General features: G+C 37.1%; 1 protein-coding gene across 1 annotated transcript in view; it reads right to left on the bottom strand.

The window, feature by feature from the left end:
* Positions 1–18,626, bottom strand: part of rabgap1l (RAB GTPase activating protein 1-like) — a 113,161-nt gene that overhangs the window by 93,333 nt on the left and 1,202 nt on the right. Inside the window, exons 2-9 of the mRNA XM_008406579.2 lie at positions 14,033–14,264; positions 13,603–13,750; positions 7,200–7,404; positions 5,330–5,504; positions 4,382–4,539; positions 3,705–3,815; positions 426–492; positions 41–143 (exon numbers count right to left, since the gene is read on the bottom strand). Coding sequence (XP_008404801.1) covers positions 41–143; positions 426–492; positions 3,705–3,815; positions 4,382–4,539; positions 5,330–5,504; positions 7,200–7,404; positions 13,603–13,750; positions 14,033–14,170 — 1,105 coding nt within the window. The 5' untranslated portion in view covers positions 14,171–14,264. The remainder of the gene's footprint in view (positions 1–40; positions 144–425; positions 493–3,704; positions 3,816–4,381; positions 4,540–5,329; positions 5,505–7,199; positions 7,405–13,602; positions 13,751–14,032; positions 14,265–18,626) is intronic.

Raw genomic sequence — 18,626 nt, forward strand, 5'->3', positions numbered from 1 at the left:
GTGCTGTTAACCAACCAGAAAACCTTTTTTGAAGACAAACCTTTAGGTGTGTCTTCATTCAGTGGCTGGAAGGCGGCCATGTTGGGATTCCACGTTCCTGTGATGATATAGGCTTTTCCATCTGAGCTTTTTCCCATTGATTCCTATAAAGGGAGTAGAGTTATAAAATTAATTTTATCCCCAGCAATATTTACGTTTTTATCTATAATCTTGCAATAAGACCAGATTTGTACCATTAAAGGCTGGTCAGCTTTCATGTTTCTATTAACTAATCAAGTCTCAAAATCAGCATAATCGATGGTTTATTTGATAAATCAATACATTTTCGCGAGGCGTTTCACATTAACAGCCACATGCATTGATTTCTGTTATAATTAAACCCTTTAAGGCCAGTAATAAAATGAGTCAAATGAAGTCCCACATACCATGTCAAGAAGATGCATGTCACTGTTGCAGACTTTCTGCCCGGGACTCAGCAGCATCCCAAAACACCTTAACAGAAGACAAAGGAGGCACAACCCACAAATCAATACCCACTAATTCCAAGGCAGAGCTACAGCCTGCCTTCATCAGTCAAGTTAGCTGAGAGAGAAAAGAAAATGGAGGGAAAAAAACACTCAAGATGTGAATCCACAATCAAGATACAGCATCATATCTATTCCGGAGATGTTTCAAACGTCTTAGCTTGTACTTTACATTCTGATTGGATCCAATTACCATTGGATACTTTTTTTTTTATTATTATTATTATATAATTTTTTTTAAAGGTTGGCTCTACTGACCTTTATTTTATAGTTAATTGACAGGAAAGTTGGTAATGAGAGATGGGGAAAGACATGTAGCAAACGTTGCCAGGCCGGGAATCGAGCCTGCGACAGCCGCGTCGAGGACTAAGGCCTCCATACGTGGGTTGTGCTTAACCCCTGCGCCACCACAGCACACCCACCATTGGATACTTTAAACTAGGAAATTAGTTTTAATATGTCTTAACCACAACAGATAGAAAATAGTCTAAGAGGTCTCTGTTGTTATAGTCTTTAATCTTGCTCCTACAGAAGCTTAGTGTTTGGTGATATGGACAGAAAACAAAGCTAATTTCTTGAATGTTTAATCTCAAAGATAGCAGATGTTTCAATATAAATGTAAAGAACAAAATGAAACATTTTAATAACAACCAATGGGATTTATATAATAGCAATTGTCAAATAATAGCGCACTTAACGGGAGTAAGCTGCATGATTTGATACCATTTGTCGGGGTGCAATCAGCGGCTAGGGCTGCAATAAGGGTGACGTAAGAAGAATACATAATAATAAAGAAACACTTTGTTAGGTGTAGAACATAGGTTCCTGCCATGCATTGCATGGGCAGGCCCCAACTAAACAATTTCCTTAAAAGAATTGCAGGACTTGATGGAATAGTAAACTTGTAACACATGGGTGTTTAAATAACATGGGCAGTAATAATTAAAAGTCCAAGCAAATACAAATCAAGTTCTTACTACTATGTGTAGCCTCTTCTATGTCTCATACATCTTTAATAAGCTACAAAATCTCACTTAAAAGAGAGATTTCATTAGGTCCTTTCTCCACTTATATTATGATGAGAGTAGGGAGAGAAGTTTTGGCCCAAGTTCCTTCAAATTATCTCTCAATAAGGTAAAGTCCTCTCATCTTTATGTTGCAAAGGTTTTTCCAGTTTCTGACCCAAACTGCATAAGGATGCATTTTTACAGTCTAGCTAATCACTGAAGCAACATTTGTACAGTCAAAGCACAAAGTACAACCTGTTGCAATTATAATTGCAGAGTTTTACATATCTGGACATGAATAATCTGCAATTTGCAAAGTTCTAATGTGGCCTCAAGCTTAGAACAAGAGACGCGAATCATCCAATCACATCAATCTAAATAAAATAAAAACAGGCAAGGCCAGAATTAAAAAGGCATGTGTGAAAATGTAGGTACACACCTCATGTCTCTGCAGTTAGCTGAAGCATCTTTATCTGTCTTAGAGGAATTTTAACCCAACATCGCTTCCCTGCTTGCATGACCCAGTTTCAGACAAATGGTTTCATGTTTGGTTGTGGAATATTTTGGTGTCCTGGTCGACCCAATGAAAACAGCCATTGGTGTGACGTGATTTTGTGGATACGCTGAGTTTAACATGCCAACAACCTTGCAGAGGCTTTTGCATGGTCTGACTGTGGGGTGAATTTCCCCAGAGTGTCTATTCCTGGGAAGACAGGCGGCAACCGTCCTAAATGGTCTCCAATAACAACAGTAATTGTTTCTCTGAAGTCACTGTTGAAGTCTTTACTCCGTGGAACTGTGTTAATATCCATTTTGTTGTTTCCAGACAGGGAAACTAAACTGCTGTCACAGAGGTGGTCAGACTCGCTGATGAAATCCGAGAACAAGTCTAACACCATTCGACTGCCACAAAATATAATGAAAAACTGAACTGTATTCCTAAGGAACAGATAATAATATATATGTATATTAAGTAAGGGTCAAAAATCAATGTCAACAGACATGAGAATAATCTCTTTGAAGAACAACAGAGGTTTCAATGTCTGAAAAARAAAAAAAAAAAAAAAAAGGAGGGCAGCTTTTTGTCTCTGTTTGATGGCCACATAGGTGTGAAGATGAAAACGGGGAAATGACCTAGTTTTTCCAGTGGTACTCAAGCATATAAACATTTAAACAGTGGGCCGCAGAAATCTGAATGTGACTTTAAAAAATAGTCTGCACTACTGTTCACCGAGTTCATGAGAAGCAAGCATTAAACAGCCAGAATATTCCATCCTTCTTGTTTATTTTAGATGTCAAACAGAGACATGTTGAAATCCTTTATACTGATTAAACCAATCATCCCCAAAATACCAACACATAAAAGATAAGTCCATAAACGTTTTGTGCACCATTAACTGGGTTAATGCTCCGTTGTACAGAAGGAATAAATGAGTTAAAGTATAAGACAGGAAAGGTTCCATAATGGCATGCAGGAAAGTGGAACTATGTCTGTACTTTCAGTACAACAATTTAAATATCCAGTTTTTAAAAACAGAGTCAGAGCCTAAAGGTGCAGACTCGTGGTCAAGCTAGCCTCAAGATTTTTCAGACTGGTTTATGAAAATAGGATTATTTATTCATTGAATTGTTTATCCCAAAAGCTAGATTATGACACTATGGTGTATCACCATGCCAGCAGTTGATGAGCTATCTAAAAAGCACCCAGTTTCAGGGCGACGGAGGTGGAAGAAATTGTTCCTGAGATGCTGGAGGGTTTGAGTATTGTTGGCCAGCTGATTTGCCTCTTTAATGTTGCATATAGGACTGAGGAAGAACCTGCTGAGTGGTAGGCTCGGGTGCTGGTCCCAATTAAGTCCTTAGAAAACTTTTTAAACTAATTTGAATAGTAAATTGAGTTTTGTGTGTAACTCAGAACAATTGGAATGTATGTGACTGAATTGAAATTACTTTCTTTTTTTGTAAAACATTTGTTGTGTATTGGCGATCCTCAGTATTTTACTTTCTCATTTGGTAAGAAAGTTACGATCGTGCCTCCTCCTTGTCTTAATTATTGCTGTATTGTAAGTTTGTTATTTTATGTAAAGTCTCTTTATTATATCTCCTGTCTCCATTTATGCCTGTATTATGGGTTCAGAGTTTGTTTTATACTGAAAACCATTTTAATACCAACCTTTCGATGCCCAGTTCCTTGTTGCACATTTGTTGAACAGAAACCAGCACCTTCTTCTGGACACCCTGTCGCAGCTTGAAGTAAAACTTATCCCTGTCCTTTGGCACTGGGCTGGGAACAAGAAAAAATATGAGTTATGAAGACCCGATATTTACATACAATATATGATATTTTTCTCCTCAAAGTGTCTGCCATCAAATCAGAAAAAACTGTTTCCTGAATTAGTTTGAATTACTACATTTTTTTCTATTTGCCAAAACAATTAAATATATATTTTTTTACATATTTACATTTTTGGTAATCCAACCGTCTAAAGTCAGACAATGACAAATCAGTTGTGTGTTTCTTTATACTGTTGGAGACACAAATACCTGATATTAATTGTGAAAGTTACCAAGGGTACTTCAATATAGCTTTGTTTTTTTAACTCTGTTCATTCTCTGCTGCTTTGTAAATGTTATATTTTCTTTACATTTTACTTAAGATGTCAAAAGTTATCTACCTTTGACAACTGACATAAAAAAATTGGCCAACCATTTTTTCAATCATTAGGCCAGCAGAGTAAAAATTTTTAACTGCAAAGTTGATATTTTCTGTCCAGAGTTCTGCTACTAAAAAGACAAAACAGGAAACTGTGTTTGTGCATTTGTGTGTGTCTGGGTGTTTGGACCAAGTACTTGTAGTTGCCTTTGCCATCATCTTCTCTGATCTCCAGAGAGATAGTGAAGGTGTAGAGATCTCCGTCAGGCGGGCCAGAAAGCGCCGTGTCCCTGATGTCTGCTCGTTGTGAAGAGCGCCGAAAGGCTGTGGAGAAACTGTACAGAATGCGGCTGACCTGAATGGAAAGAACAAGAGGACAGAAAAACAAGAAAGGGAGAAAATAGAAAATTGAAAAAGATGTTGCAAAATAAATACCTTACAAGTAAACAGAAGGAAAAATAAAACTGGAAAACTAAGAAACAAATTGAGGGGAAAAAAAAAAAAAAAAAGACAATAGTGCCCCCAACTGGCCAACAACAGCTGGTACAACTAAATATTTTTGAAGCACTTTGGAAGTTTTTACTAGTCATCTACGAATGAGCCACGTTATTTAAAATAACTGCTGGTCTTCACCCTTCTTCCTTTTTGAAAAGAAAACAGAGTCAAGTAACACTTTCCCTACACCAAATGTTTTCAACTTGCAGGATTTCCCAAGATAATCAGAAGTGCCATACATATTTTGTAACTACAAAAAAAGTTACAAATTTTTATTGGTTTCACAAATTTAAAATGGAGTAGTAAGATCCTGTTGTATATTTAGAAACGCGTAGTCTGAAGCACGCTTCATACGGACAGGAACTGGACTAACAAGTACAGACGCCTTTATTTAACTAAATGCAAATCTACAAGCTGCATAACCAACTATTTTGTACAGATCTGTATTTCTGTTGTGATTCCACTGCATTTCTGTAATGGCAACAAAGACCAAGTCATTGACAGGATTAACAGCTTCTGATGCTGGAAGAGAAAATAATAATTTTTAAAAAGTATTTTGGATCTAAAATGTTAAAGAATTGAACTAATTGAGCCTGAGAAACTTGCTGAGATTCTGTTTAGTGTTTATGGGCTAAACAAATTAAACTCACGGCCTCTTTGATGTGGCAAGAGAAGACATGAATCTGGAAATCCTCTGAACTTCGGTAACTCTCAGTGAAGGAGAAACAGTCGCTTTCCACAGAGCCCTCCCGCCCACGGGCGCAGAACAGCACCTTGTAGATGGGGAAGGAGGCGATCTCTGTTCCCGAGGCCTGGTCTACAATTCTGAGAAGATGGAAAAGACAAAAATTACACACAATATTTCTGCTATTGTACATGAAGCTGATTGTTTCCATTTTTGATTTACAGTTGAATTATTTCGTAAGGCCTTCAGCTATAAATAATCAGTGCATAAATGGCTGTTTTATTCTTATTTTAGTCAACTGTCTCATTTCCTCTAGTGTGTGTTTTAAATTCAGTGTTCCCTTTTCATTAAATGAATGAACATGGCTAAAAGTTTCTGTCAACTGATTTTGCTTCATGATCTTTGGCACATTTTTTCATTCTTGGAAAATGACCTCCAAGGTCATTTTCAAAAGACCTTGGAGGTCTGAAACTTTGTGTTAGCTGATTTACGTAAAGAAGAAAGGTTAGATTTGATAATTGGGCTAAAAAGTCCTTATCTTGTGATTTGTATTTTAAAAATGCCATTTCATCCAAGTGTATATGTATCCATAGGACAGTTACACATTAAGCCTTCAGTCTGAGTTGAGACAATATTTGAGGTGAAATATTTTGTGTTCGAACTTTGAATCAAAGCCAAACACAAATTCATACACCATGCTTTGCAAAAAGTAGTTTTTCCAAAAAGGTTGCAAAAAGTGCTTGCAAAAAGTATTCATACCCTTTTGAACTTTTTCATCGTTTTCCCACATTACAACAACTTCTGTTAATTTAATTTTTTGATTCTTTTTCCAGTTCTTTTCAAAACAGCTGAAGCCCAGTCAGATTGGAGCATCTGTGAAGATCAATTTAGGTTTTGGCATAAAACACAAATAGTTTGGGTTTGTACTTTACTTTTCCCAAAAATCATACAAATGAATCTAAACCATAATATTGTAACTCTGGCTGCCTGTTTAGGGTCGATGACTTCAGCCTTTTAGACCCTCTCACAGGTTTTCCTCCTATATTTAGCGTCATCCATCTTCACATCCACTCTGACCAGCTTTCCTGTCTCTGCAGAGGGAAAACCTCCCGACAGCCTGATATTTCCATCCGCACTTTTACTAATAGCTGTGGTGTATTCAGGGGTATTTTCCACCACACGTAGCATTTTATTTTTGGCCCAAAAAGTTAAACTCTAGTTTCATCTGACCGGGGAATCCTCTATCAACGATACAGTGTCGCCTTTATGCGACCACAGAAGGCATTTCATTTGGCTTCCTTTAACAAGTCAAAATCTTGAAAACTTTTAAGTGTGGACGGCACAATCAACATTTGTCCCAAGTTGAGAATCTCTGCAGTTCCTCCAGAGTTCACACAGACAACTTACAACTTCTCTGACTGAAGGCCTCCACACGTGGTCTGGCAATTTAGTTGACCAGACATGTCTTGGTAGGTTTAAAGTTGTGCCAAACGAATCAAGTTATTTAGTTAGTGAATGTAACTACCAAACTCTAAATAGGTGATGTTTGGTGGACTGTATTTTACTAAGGCATATTGGAGAAGAAAATGGAAGTAGACACACATTAACATCACACTTTTAAGACTTATGAGTAAAAAAATGTTTAAACCAATTTCTCACTTTCATCCCTTGTTAGTCACAGTAAGTCCCAGCGAAACACACTAAAGGAGTAAAATAGTGAGGAAAAAAAAGTTCAAGGGATGTGAATATATTTGCAAACCACTGCATGCTAATATTTTGTCTATGCAACTTTCAAGTCTCTCAGTGTTTCTTACAATTAGACTCCTTAATCTGACCTGACAGAACCATCTGGACCACAGGGAACATGCAGTGTGATGGGAATCGGGATGGCGCTCTCCGCTCGCAGGGTCGCCATGGCTCTCTGCGCCTCTGCCTCGTTGCGAGGGGCTTTGACCCACGTGCAGCCCAGGTACGACAGCTTGTTGAACTGGACGCTGTCCTCCTCTATGACACTGGGACTGGATGGTGCCGGACATGCTTCTGTGTACAGACAGACAGGTTTTTCTCTTAACAGTTTTGGCCACTTGTTGAGAACTTGAGGTGAATTTTTCTTTCCATGTCATGTGAGCAGGAAACACTCTTTTACCTAAACAGACAGCGACAGAAAGAGCAAAGCTGAATTCGCAGCACCGAGAAGAGGATGGCGGAAAGATGTGTTAGAATGATAGAGGAAGTTCGAGGGTCTTCTCTGAAATAACTTCCGATCTGAAACTTTCACACCAACAAACAGGAAGCAGAACAATGAACCCAGCAGCTGAACTTCCACTGCTCACATGCTCGCTTTTATAGCATGCTAACAGTTTCCCCCTCAGTCTCCCTGCAGCTGTCTAGCACACCTGCAAAATCATACTGACGACACTGCCAGTTTTTGTTTAAATGGTGACCAATACTTCCCCAATAATTTATCACGGTCTTAATTAGGGGAGTAGCGATACCTAAAACTCACTAGTATCACATAGGGCTGGGCAATACATCAATAACAATAGATATCTCTGTAAACACATGATCGACATCAATAGGTAATACGTCTGATAGAATATTCAATAATTTAATTCAACTCCGATCCAGAACCACGCAGCATTCTGGGGGATGTAGGCAAATGAAAGGCTTTAGCTGTTCTCACTGCCAGCTAAGCAAGTTTGATTACATCAACTAACTCACTCATTCTTTGGTTACCTAGCAACAACCTGTTAAGTAACTTGTGGTTGCCTAACAACAACCTTTACCACAGTGCAGCCACCGCTTAAAAATAAAACCAACTGCAGGGAGTGGAGGGAGGAAATAAGTGCGACTGTAAACTTGTGTCACGTCACCAGTTAGGCAGTATTCCAGATATTTAAAACAAAAAACGAATCAATAATTTTCTATATAAGCTGATATGAAACTCTTGTATCATATGTTTTTCAGCCATATCATCTAGCCCTAGATTCACAAGAACAAGACAGGACGAGACTTTCATAATACTTTCAAGAATACCTTAAAAATCTAATTTATGTCAAAAAGGCCTTTATTCTTCATTTTTTTCATTTTTTGTCCAACTCGACAAACTGAAATCTTTTTCTTCCTTTTTATCTTTTCAGACCTTAGAACAGTGCTTCAACCATGAATGATCTGCAGTTACAACATTTTCCATTTCTGTCCTCCAGCCATTGGTTGTTTTAGAGATGCTTTCTGCCTCCTTCAGAATCTGAAATATAGTGTTTACATATCGGATATGCCTTGTTTATCAATCTGTCGCCATTTACCACTCCTACTTTGAACCCAAAGTGCTACTACACAAATTATTTAAGAATATTTGGAGCATATTATGTTAGAATTTCATCAGGTGAAGTCAGACTTACTGCATCTGACTAGCAGTCACTTCAAAGAGAAATATTGTAATGCTTTAACATTACAAGATCTTGTACAAAGAGATTTTGTTACAGCCCTAGACCTAATGCTTAAAAAAAGTTTGTCTTTTTTCAGGAACATAATAAAGGTTTCATAAATCTCAAACTGTAGCTCAAATGATCTATCTTACCCAGTTCAGGTTTGACTGGACTAGATAGTTCAGGTTTTTGGCAAGAGATGATTAAATGTTGCCCCCAAATCATGAAAACATGTCAAACCAGAGCTTTAATAATGCTAATCAGATGGCAACCTTACAAAGCTGCTGTGCAGTCATATTTACCTGTGCAGCTAAACGAATCCCCCACTCCAGTGCAGAGGTAATAGAGAAAAATATTAAAGATGACAACTATCAGATGAGTTAAACAAAAAGAAAAAAGAAAAAGAAAGTTCAATGTTCATGTGTGGCAAATGCCCAGGGCAGCACTGTCTCGGGGGCTTGCTGACTCCTCAAGTAAAAGCAAAAGTGCATTCACCTTCAAAGTGGAACCTCACAGTGGCATTAAATAACGCTAGTTCTACATTTGATGTGGTCTATAAGATTTAAAAATAACTAATTAGCTTTGCTAGTAAAGATGTCTACACCAACTTGAACTAAAAATAAAAGCTGAAAAGCTGCATTTACATTTAAAAATGTCCCAACATACCTCGTCTTTTTGCCGTTTTTGGAGCAAAACGCTTCCTCCTTCTGAACATTGCTAACCATTTGCTTAAAGACAGTCATAGTACGTGCTTGTTTCCTGTGTGACAGATTTCATCACTCGCCGTTTCATTTCACCTGAACTCATCCAAAAATAAAAAAAATTATTTATGCTGGACTTCCTCTCCTCTGATGTGAAGAATCACATCTGCTTTTTATTTTGTCATAAACATAATGCAGGATCATTAAAAGCAGTTAAAGTGGAAGAAAAAAAACATACTGAAACTATCCAAACAAGTCAGTCAGTGACACAGAGGAGTTAAAGCACAGAGCATCAGAATCCCTTAGGGGTCACCCTAAGATTCTCACTGTATAATAACAGAGTAAAAATACATCTTTCAATGCTGGGAAATAAAGATGTACAGCTTGAAGCTGTAACTGTATTTTTAAAACAGTGCTAGCTTTTTATTCCTTCCCGAGGCTAGCAGCCTCTCAGTATTCACATATACTGCAGTAGGCAATTTAACAACATTCAAAAACAACAACTAAAATAAATACAGCACAATATAGTACAATAACAGGCTGCTTAGCAGAGGATCATCAAGTTCCTACAAAGACGATTTGTTTATTCAACTTTTTGTACCTTTTTAAATTCAGAAGTTTATAGACGTTTCACAATATTTGGCTGAATAACCTTTCAAATGTTCTTGCCATCCTTCCATAAGTTTCTCACAATTGTTTGTGAGAAACAATTGGTGCAACCGAGTCAAGTTTGTGTACCAAGTTGCTCAACAAATGGTCTGTGCCTGAAATCAAGGCTTTGTGATGAACACTCAGCTGATTGACTTTGTTGATGCTGTGCCACTTGGAAGGCCCATTTGTGCAAGAGCTTTAACTTCCTGGCTGATGTTTCAAGATGTTGCTTCAATATTTCCAAATAGTGTTCTTTACTCATAAAACCATCTATTATGTTTGTGTAGCACTCCATCCTGCAGCAAAACATCCACACAACTGGAAAGGTCTTCTCAGGGTTGCAAACTTGCCCCATTTTTCCTTAAATCTGCTGTATGTATCTTTAGATAAAAAATGTAGATTTTTAAAAAATATATCTTTAAAAAAATCACTATGTTGTGACACTATAATATGAGACAGGTAATCTGTAAAAATATCTAAATTTTTGTATCATCTTTGAAGCAATGGCTTTAGGCCTATATTAGTACAGAATTTATTTAACCTGTGGCAAACGGCACCCTCTTACCAGCATCAGTCAGCATTTTCAGAAAATTTGTTGTTTTTCCTTGGGATTGTCCACACATTAATCACCAAAAAAATCACATCACAGAAAACCCCCTTCTTAATAGTGTGCTGGGTGGACATTCCCCTGTTTTTACAAGTATAAACTTGTACATAAAAAGCTTGAACAAATTAGCACAGCACTTCCAGGCATTTGGAAACTGAACCCCAGGATGAACAAGACTTGTGGAGGTCCACAATTCTCTCCTATGATTTTTTGTGTTACAATTTATATTTCTCCTAACTAAATTCTACATGGGCTGCACAGTGGCGCAGTTGGTAGAGCTGTTGCCTTGCTGCAAGAAGGTTCTGGGTTCGATTCCCGGCCTGGGGTCTTTCTGCATGGAGTTTGCATGTTCTCCCTGTGTATGCGTGGGTTTTCTCCGGGTACTCCGGTTTCCTCCCACAGTCCAAAAACATGACTGTCAGGTTAATTGGCCTCTCCAAATTGCCCCTAGGTATGAGTGTGTGTGTGCATGGTTGTGTGTCTCTGTGTTGCCCTGCGACAGACTGGCGACCTGTCCAGGGTGTACCCCGCCTCTCGCCCGAAACGTTGGCTGGAGATGGGCACTAGCACCCCTCCCGACCCCACTGAGGGAAAAAGGGTGCAAGAAAATGGATGGATGGATGGATAAATTCTACATTCAGATGTGCTTTCAATTAATTTAAATGTTGTGAATTAATCATAAGGAGCTCTAACTCCCAACAGAAAACAGCTAATCTGTTTTAATAAAGAATAGAATAAAGGTTAGTTGTACATCCCTACATAGATATAGGCGGGTTGTGGGGTAAAAAGCTGGCCTGGTGTTAGGAGTTGGAACTGTTTTAGTTTCCCCAACAGGACCGTCTGTGCTTCTTTACGACTGGAACTATTTCTAAGCGGCCAGTTTTGTCTTTTCTGTAAGTGTGAGATAAATGCAGACGCTTTCTTTTAGTCACCCGACTGGCAGTTCACAACAGCAGATGGAAGGAGAACAGCACTGAGTTAATCCAGTCATTCCTGCATTTCCTCTGACATTTTGTTACAAAGGACCTTAATAGGAATAACTTAGCAAAGCATTTTAGCAGTTATAACTTCATCTCATTTTTTAAACCTTAATATACTCTTATATTCTTATATTTATAACTGGCATGGGTGGGTCTAGAGAAACAGGGGCCAGTGTCCCTGTAGAACCGGTTTTTGCTCTTGCTACCCCCAAAGTAATGAAGAGAAAATACTAAATTAATTTCTTAAATTAGTCCCTTAAACTAATTTCATTATTTACTTTCACAATTAAATAAAAATAAAAGTGTTGGACTTTTAACTTTAGCCATACTGAGCTTCAAAGTCACAAGTTGCTCGCTTAATATATTCAACAATGAAATATTGCCCTGTTTTTAGTTTCACGCCTTTGTTCTGTGCCCTTATTAAAAACAACACCGGCTCCACCCTGTTACTGTTGGTCTAGAACTGCCACTGATAAACAGCCCATCTCAATTAAAATAACTCAGAACAGGCTAAAGTATTAAAATCTTGTGTGTGCACAAGATTTTATTACAAATATACAGTTTCAGTTAAATTTCTGTGGTTTTTCACTGTTGTAAAGATACTGGCTTATGGAGTCAAGTGATATAATAGAAGAGCAGAAAGTCAGTGCTAGAAATCATGATTTTCCTGTTGGACAACAACATGGACCTATCCTCACATTCAGCTGCAGCTCAGGTTGTTTTACCAGTAAATGACTTAGAACCTTGTTGAACTTGATTTGTGCACCTGAACAGGTTGCTCAAATCAAGGACTGGGTTATTTGTTTAGGTCACCCCATGGAACAGATCCCCATTACTCCATCATACAGAACTATACAAGCCACGTTGTTGTTTTTATACATGGTGGTTGGTAGAACTGCCAAGATTAGACAAACTTAAACAGAATAACTTTGCTCATTACTTAAGTCTGTACAGGTAATGCTGAAAAGTAGTTCATGAGTGTGTATAGGTCCTGCAGCCTGAAAGCTGTTTTGCTGTACAAGGCTTGTTTATTGAGTGATTTCAGTCAACTATGTTTACATACAAAGCAGCCAGAGTTCAAGTGCTGACTGTGTTGATCCAACAGCAAAGAAAACCATGGGAGTGGCACGGCTCTGGCAAATCAAGGCCCCGTTTTGTACCCAAGTGTTGCCGTTTCACCCAAATCTGTTCTGTTTTTATACTGGGAACAAGCCATTTTGTACCCTTGTACTTAACCAATGACTTTAAATATATCTTAATTTATCTAATAATAATAATAATAATAATACACTGCATACATTTCTTATAAACCAAAATAACTAAAACAAACTGCTGATAGACATTACTTAACTACATATGCAGTAAACCAGGGGTACCCAACCACAGGCTTTCATAGTCTTCAAGTCATAAAGTTCATAAATTTGATTAATTAAAAAGTACAAGCTAAGAGATTATGAGCATGCTAACAAGCTCACTGCAGTAATTGCATGACAAATTAAAATAAGTTTGATAATTTCCATTCTGATTGAAGTCTTGTTTATAGAGATGTCAAAATCAATTTTATATAAAGTTTCGGTTGTGTGTGGTTTAAAATTCCGTTTTATTTATCGTTTTGTTTTATCTTGGATAGTTACAATATCTTACAGTTCCAGTGTTAAATGTTAATTACAGAATCAAAATTTATTAATCTTTTCAGAGAGGAAACTTATTGCAATATTATGCAACTATCAATATGTTACTTGAAAAAAGTCTCAAAATATCATTATCGTTCATCGCAGTAATTACTGGGACAAAGGATTATCCAGAAAATGTGTTTTTTTGACGGCCTACATGTTAACCTTATTCAAACCTATTGGTTCCAGAGTGTTTACCTGCAGGTTGGGTCTCTGACACTTGGCTCTCCAGTTTCTTTTGCTTCTCCATCTGTTCCACGCAGCTCTTTTCTACCTTCACCTCATCGTCGTCATCCAACACCTCCTCCATAGCCTTTTCCAGCTGATCACTTCCATTCCAGGACATCTGGGGGTGGGGGAGACAAAATATTACAGAAGCACGCTATTTTGAGCTTATGACTACACAGAATCACATAAAATCCATGCACAAATGTATTCAGCGCAGTTTAGGGACTGTATATTTGGTGCCGAAGACCAATTAATGTTGTAAAATATTCAAAGGAAGAGTTTTGTTTTATATTTTGCAACTTCAAATTTACTCAAGATATCTTAGGTGTGCTTAACTTTGTAGATTATGGGGACAATTAATTTAAACTAATTTAGTGATCACACAGTGCTCATTTCTGACCTTGAGTCTCGGTCTGCCCTCAGAGCCCTGCGGTGAACTGACCGAGCTGGACTGCACTAGGACAAACTCTTCACTGGTGACGGTGGCCACGGACTCTGTAGAGCTGCTGACTTTGCCCAGTGAGGAGCTGTCATCCATGGCTAGCAGGTTCACTCAGGATCAGGATCTAAGGGAGACCAAGGTTAATGTTCTCCCCTTCCCTCCTGTCAGCCCAGCTGTGTTGGACGGCAGCCTGCATGAAAAACAAAAGGAACTGGATTAGAAATGCGGCACTAGCATGTGATTACAAAGAGCAGTGAGGCTCCTTCAGACTGAATATCCTATTGGGATGCAAAATGTGAACTCATGGTATTGTTGCCTTCCAAGCAATCATGTAGTTACATTCGCAAGAGTGTTCAACCCTTAAAAGTTCATTATGAAACACAATCAAACATAAAATCAACAAATATGGGTCAAATTTTAAACAACTTGCTGTTTTCATTGAAAGCTACTGCTTAAACAAGTAAGACGGGTTTTATGCAACATCTGAATTAATGATACCTGTTAGGATGGAAGGACCCACTTGTTATATAACAACATATTCAGTTGCATAATTCATAAGATTTGACTGCAGCAACAGTCTCTGAAAGTCCAGCTGACCGGTTAATACAACCATTGAGTTTCCATTAATAACATTTTATGATGGTTATATTTTTAAACATGTTATTTAATATAACTGAGTGTTCATCCGGCACTTTATGTTAAATTAAACTTTGTACAGAACTTTTAAAGTTTGTCAAAATGCTACTTAAGATAATTATTCCTCTTGTTGTTACTGTTTTATTAAAAATAAGTGTTTTTTAATAAAATGTAAAAAAAAAAATTTTTAAACTCCGTAAGATACTGTTAATATAGGTGCATCTCAAAAATTAGAATATCATCATTAAGTTTCTTTATTTCAGTATTTTAATCGAAAAACTTGAACTATTAAGCTAGGTTCTGGGTTCGATTCCTGGCCCCGGTCTTTCTGCATGGAGTTTGCATGTTCTCCCTGTGCATGCATGGGTTTTCTCCGGGTACTCCGGTTTCCTCCCACAGTCCAAAAACATGACAGTCAGGTTAATTGGCCTCTCCAAATTGTCCCTAAGTGTGAGTGTGTGTGTGTGCGTGGTTGTTTGTCTCTGTGTTGCCCTGCGACAGACTGGCGACCTGTCCAGGGTGACCCCGCCTCTCACCCGGAACGTTAGCTGGATAAATTATTATTCAAACATAAATACATTCAAAATTAAGTGGGCATGTACAAAAATAACATTAATATCAGCTTTCCGAAAAACGGTAATATAACAAGTACCTTAGTTTATTTTTAAAAACTGTTTTTTTGTTTTGTTTTGTTTTTTTTATTTTTTTTTTAATCATTACTGGTCTCCATTATTTTAAACATTAATGGACATTCATTTGTGGTATCTCTGTTAGCACACATTACAAAACAAGTGTTGACAGGGCCTAAGTATCTTTAATACACCCTGTGCACATTAAAAAACGGCTGGCTGAGCCACAAACACGCCTTTATGAAACAGTAGTTAATGAATGGCTGCTGGAATGTGAAATTAAAAGGTTACATTTCCATAAGTGCTGCCAACATCTTTGAAATGCTGCTCAAATAAAATGCCAGCATCAGAATAGCAACAGTCAAGAAAATAATAATCACTTCTTACAATGGCCTGACTATTTTATTGGAAAAAAAATGCATGCATTGCTCTGGCAAAAAAAAAAAAAAAAAAAAAAAAAAAAAAAAAAAACCAAAAAAAAAAAAGCCAGAAAAATACAAGCAGCAATCTAATGAGAAAACAAATGTAGATCAAAACGACTGTAATAACATGAAGACCAGAAACACAAAGACAATAATNAAGCCAGAAAAATACAAGCAGCAATCTAATGAGAAAACAAATGTAGATCAAAACGACTGTAATAACATGAAGACCAGAAACACAAAGACAATAATCTTATCTGTAACCAATTACAACTGTGACTTACACTTTGTGGTAAAGGCATTCTAACTTTCTACCATAATAATGCTGTCTGACAACAATACCTGTCAGCGCAATTTGATTATAATCTGCCACAGATCATAACCAGTTACTATCATAACCAGTTACTCTTTGTTCGGCTCTGACTGGTGAAAAATCTTAATTTCCCTTAATATTTCTAAAATGCATGAACAATTAGAACTCCCATCCTATAGCTATAAACACCTCCACAAATAACATATTTGATGCACTTTTCTTAGTTGATTAAAATCAGAGCGAGGTTAAAGACTCATGAAGACATGCAAAAAATAGGGACAAGCTTATGGTTCATTTATTTCCTCATAAATTCAAAACCACCTCTTCCAAAGAACCTGCGACATATATTCATTTTATCTTTGTCTTAGAAAAAACAATTGTTTAAAATCAGAGGCAGGTTTGACTTAAAAGAAAAGCAAAAAAGATCAGAAATAGGACATTTGGAAATCGGTGCATCTCTAGTTTAAAGAAAAACAACTGAAATTTTTTTTAAATTCTGGCAGTACAACACAAAATTAATCACATTTACTAATTCAAAACTACACTCACTGGTGCTTTTGCAGGAATCTATCTTTAAAAGAATCTGAAACTTTAGGTTTCAGGCATACAAATACAAACTGATGAGAGGGAATGCAGGAAGGAGCCATTCAGTCACAGATAACGCCATGATTACATGCACACAGAAGGCATTCATACAGTTAAGACTAGGCAAATTATCCTCCAGCCATCTGCAGAAGCTAAAATGCAGGAGGCAAAATAAGTCATGTGCTCAATTCACACATAATCCATTACACTCGCAAAAAAAGAAGAAAAAAAAAGACTAGAACAATCTGCCCATTAACTTTTACAAGTTTCTGCTTAACAGTCCAGATAAGAGATCTATTTGACTAAATGATTTGATTATCCTTCCCTTATACAGAGTCCTGAATGTTGTGTATGTGCTGTTGATGTTTTTTTTTTTGGATTATATTTATCCTGACATGGTAAACATTTCTTTCACCTTTAGTCTGCTAAAGGTCTCACCAACGTGTTAAACAGGCTCCTCCTACTACACTATTCATTTAAATAACCATAAACCACATCCCATTGTGCTACGCAAACAACTTGAGTCACACAGTTATAGTAAAACACTCCGTTCATCAAAATTAAACATGCATATAATCAACTTTTACAAAGAAAATTACATAATAATAAAATACATATCTTGCTTTGCATGCATATAACATCAACAGCTCACCAGACTTTGCAGACATGTTAATATTAACTGATTCTACTCCAAAATGACACAAACAGTCTCATCCCTTGTGGTCACAAAAGAGCAGCAAACTTGTCATTACTGGTCTGTCTCCAGTTCAGGACTGGTCGACTGGCTAACGGGCTACCAGACACAGCCTCTGTGAAACCAGGAAGAGGCTGTGTGTTTGACAATGGTACAACACATGAAGCAGAGCTGATCAGTAGTTTAAAGAACAGATGTGGCGATCCCAGTAACAGAAGAAACAGCTGGACAGTTCAAGTGAACCCTCGGTGGGGGTAAACTGAAATAATAGTAAACATTAATTGTAACTGAATTAGTGTTTTCACCAAGGTTTTGTTTGTCTGGGTCTTTCTGTTCTGCTGGACTTCCCCTCATGCTGTATGATGTATTATGTAGCACTTACAGTTCACTTGAAGAATGAGAGATAAGTAAAATCTTTGCTTTTGCCAAACTACTGAAAGGTGATGCAATGCACATGGCCTCTTGTCTAGCTGTGAATGATGCAGCCAGCATTTTGGACATATAGATAACAGTAACTTCTCTTGCTAAATCATTTCGGTGGCCTCCTGTGAACCTAACCTGACAACTTCAACATCCCCCTTTCAAAAAATTAAAAATGGCAGAAAGCATATGCACAGAAAGTGAAATGGCTGAATTTATTTTTAAAAGCAAACCATTTTGGATTTTATATGTTTACCTTTCTGGTATTTCCCTTTCTTCCATTTTGCTACTGGTAAACATGAATTTCCCCACTGAGGGACATTAAATATTTTTATTCTATGGCTAATTGGATATGGCAAATGGAACAGAAATACAAATAGGATAGAAAATAAAAATAGAATAGAATAGAATAGAATAGAAATATCTCTTGGTAATTTCATTGTAATGGCAGCAAAGTGATATGCATAATTTTACAGAATGTAGAACGAATAATTGCAATAGGAAGTGTAAAGGGAAAGTGTAAATATGTCTCTGATTTTTGTTTTGTTCAAGGTAAATGTGCAACTTTTTTCTTTGATGTAATAATTCTGTTGGACCACGGTAAGAATTGTTGTAGTTTTACTGCAGCTAATTGGACTCTTAAATAAACTGCAACAAACTGAGAGGCAAGCAGTGCATGTAGATTCACACAAAGATAAGAATGTAATGCATAAAAAAAGGAATAATAACATACTGTGCAGAAAGGGCAAAATTACAATTTAAAATGCTAAAAATATCCAAAGGAATGTGCCAATTAAAATTAAAAATGCATTGTTATGTTGCATTCAGTTATTTTCTGCATTCTAATTATCAG

Source organism: Poecilia reticulata, linkage group LG4 (genome assembly GCF_000633615.1).
Source record: "Poecilia reticulata strain Guanapo linkage group LG4, Guppy_female_1.0+MT, whole genome shotgun sequence".
NCBI classification, from domain to species: Eukaryota; Metazoa; Chordata; class Actinopteri; order Cyprinodontiformes; family Poeciliidae; genus Poecilia; species Poecilia reticulata.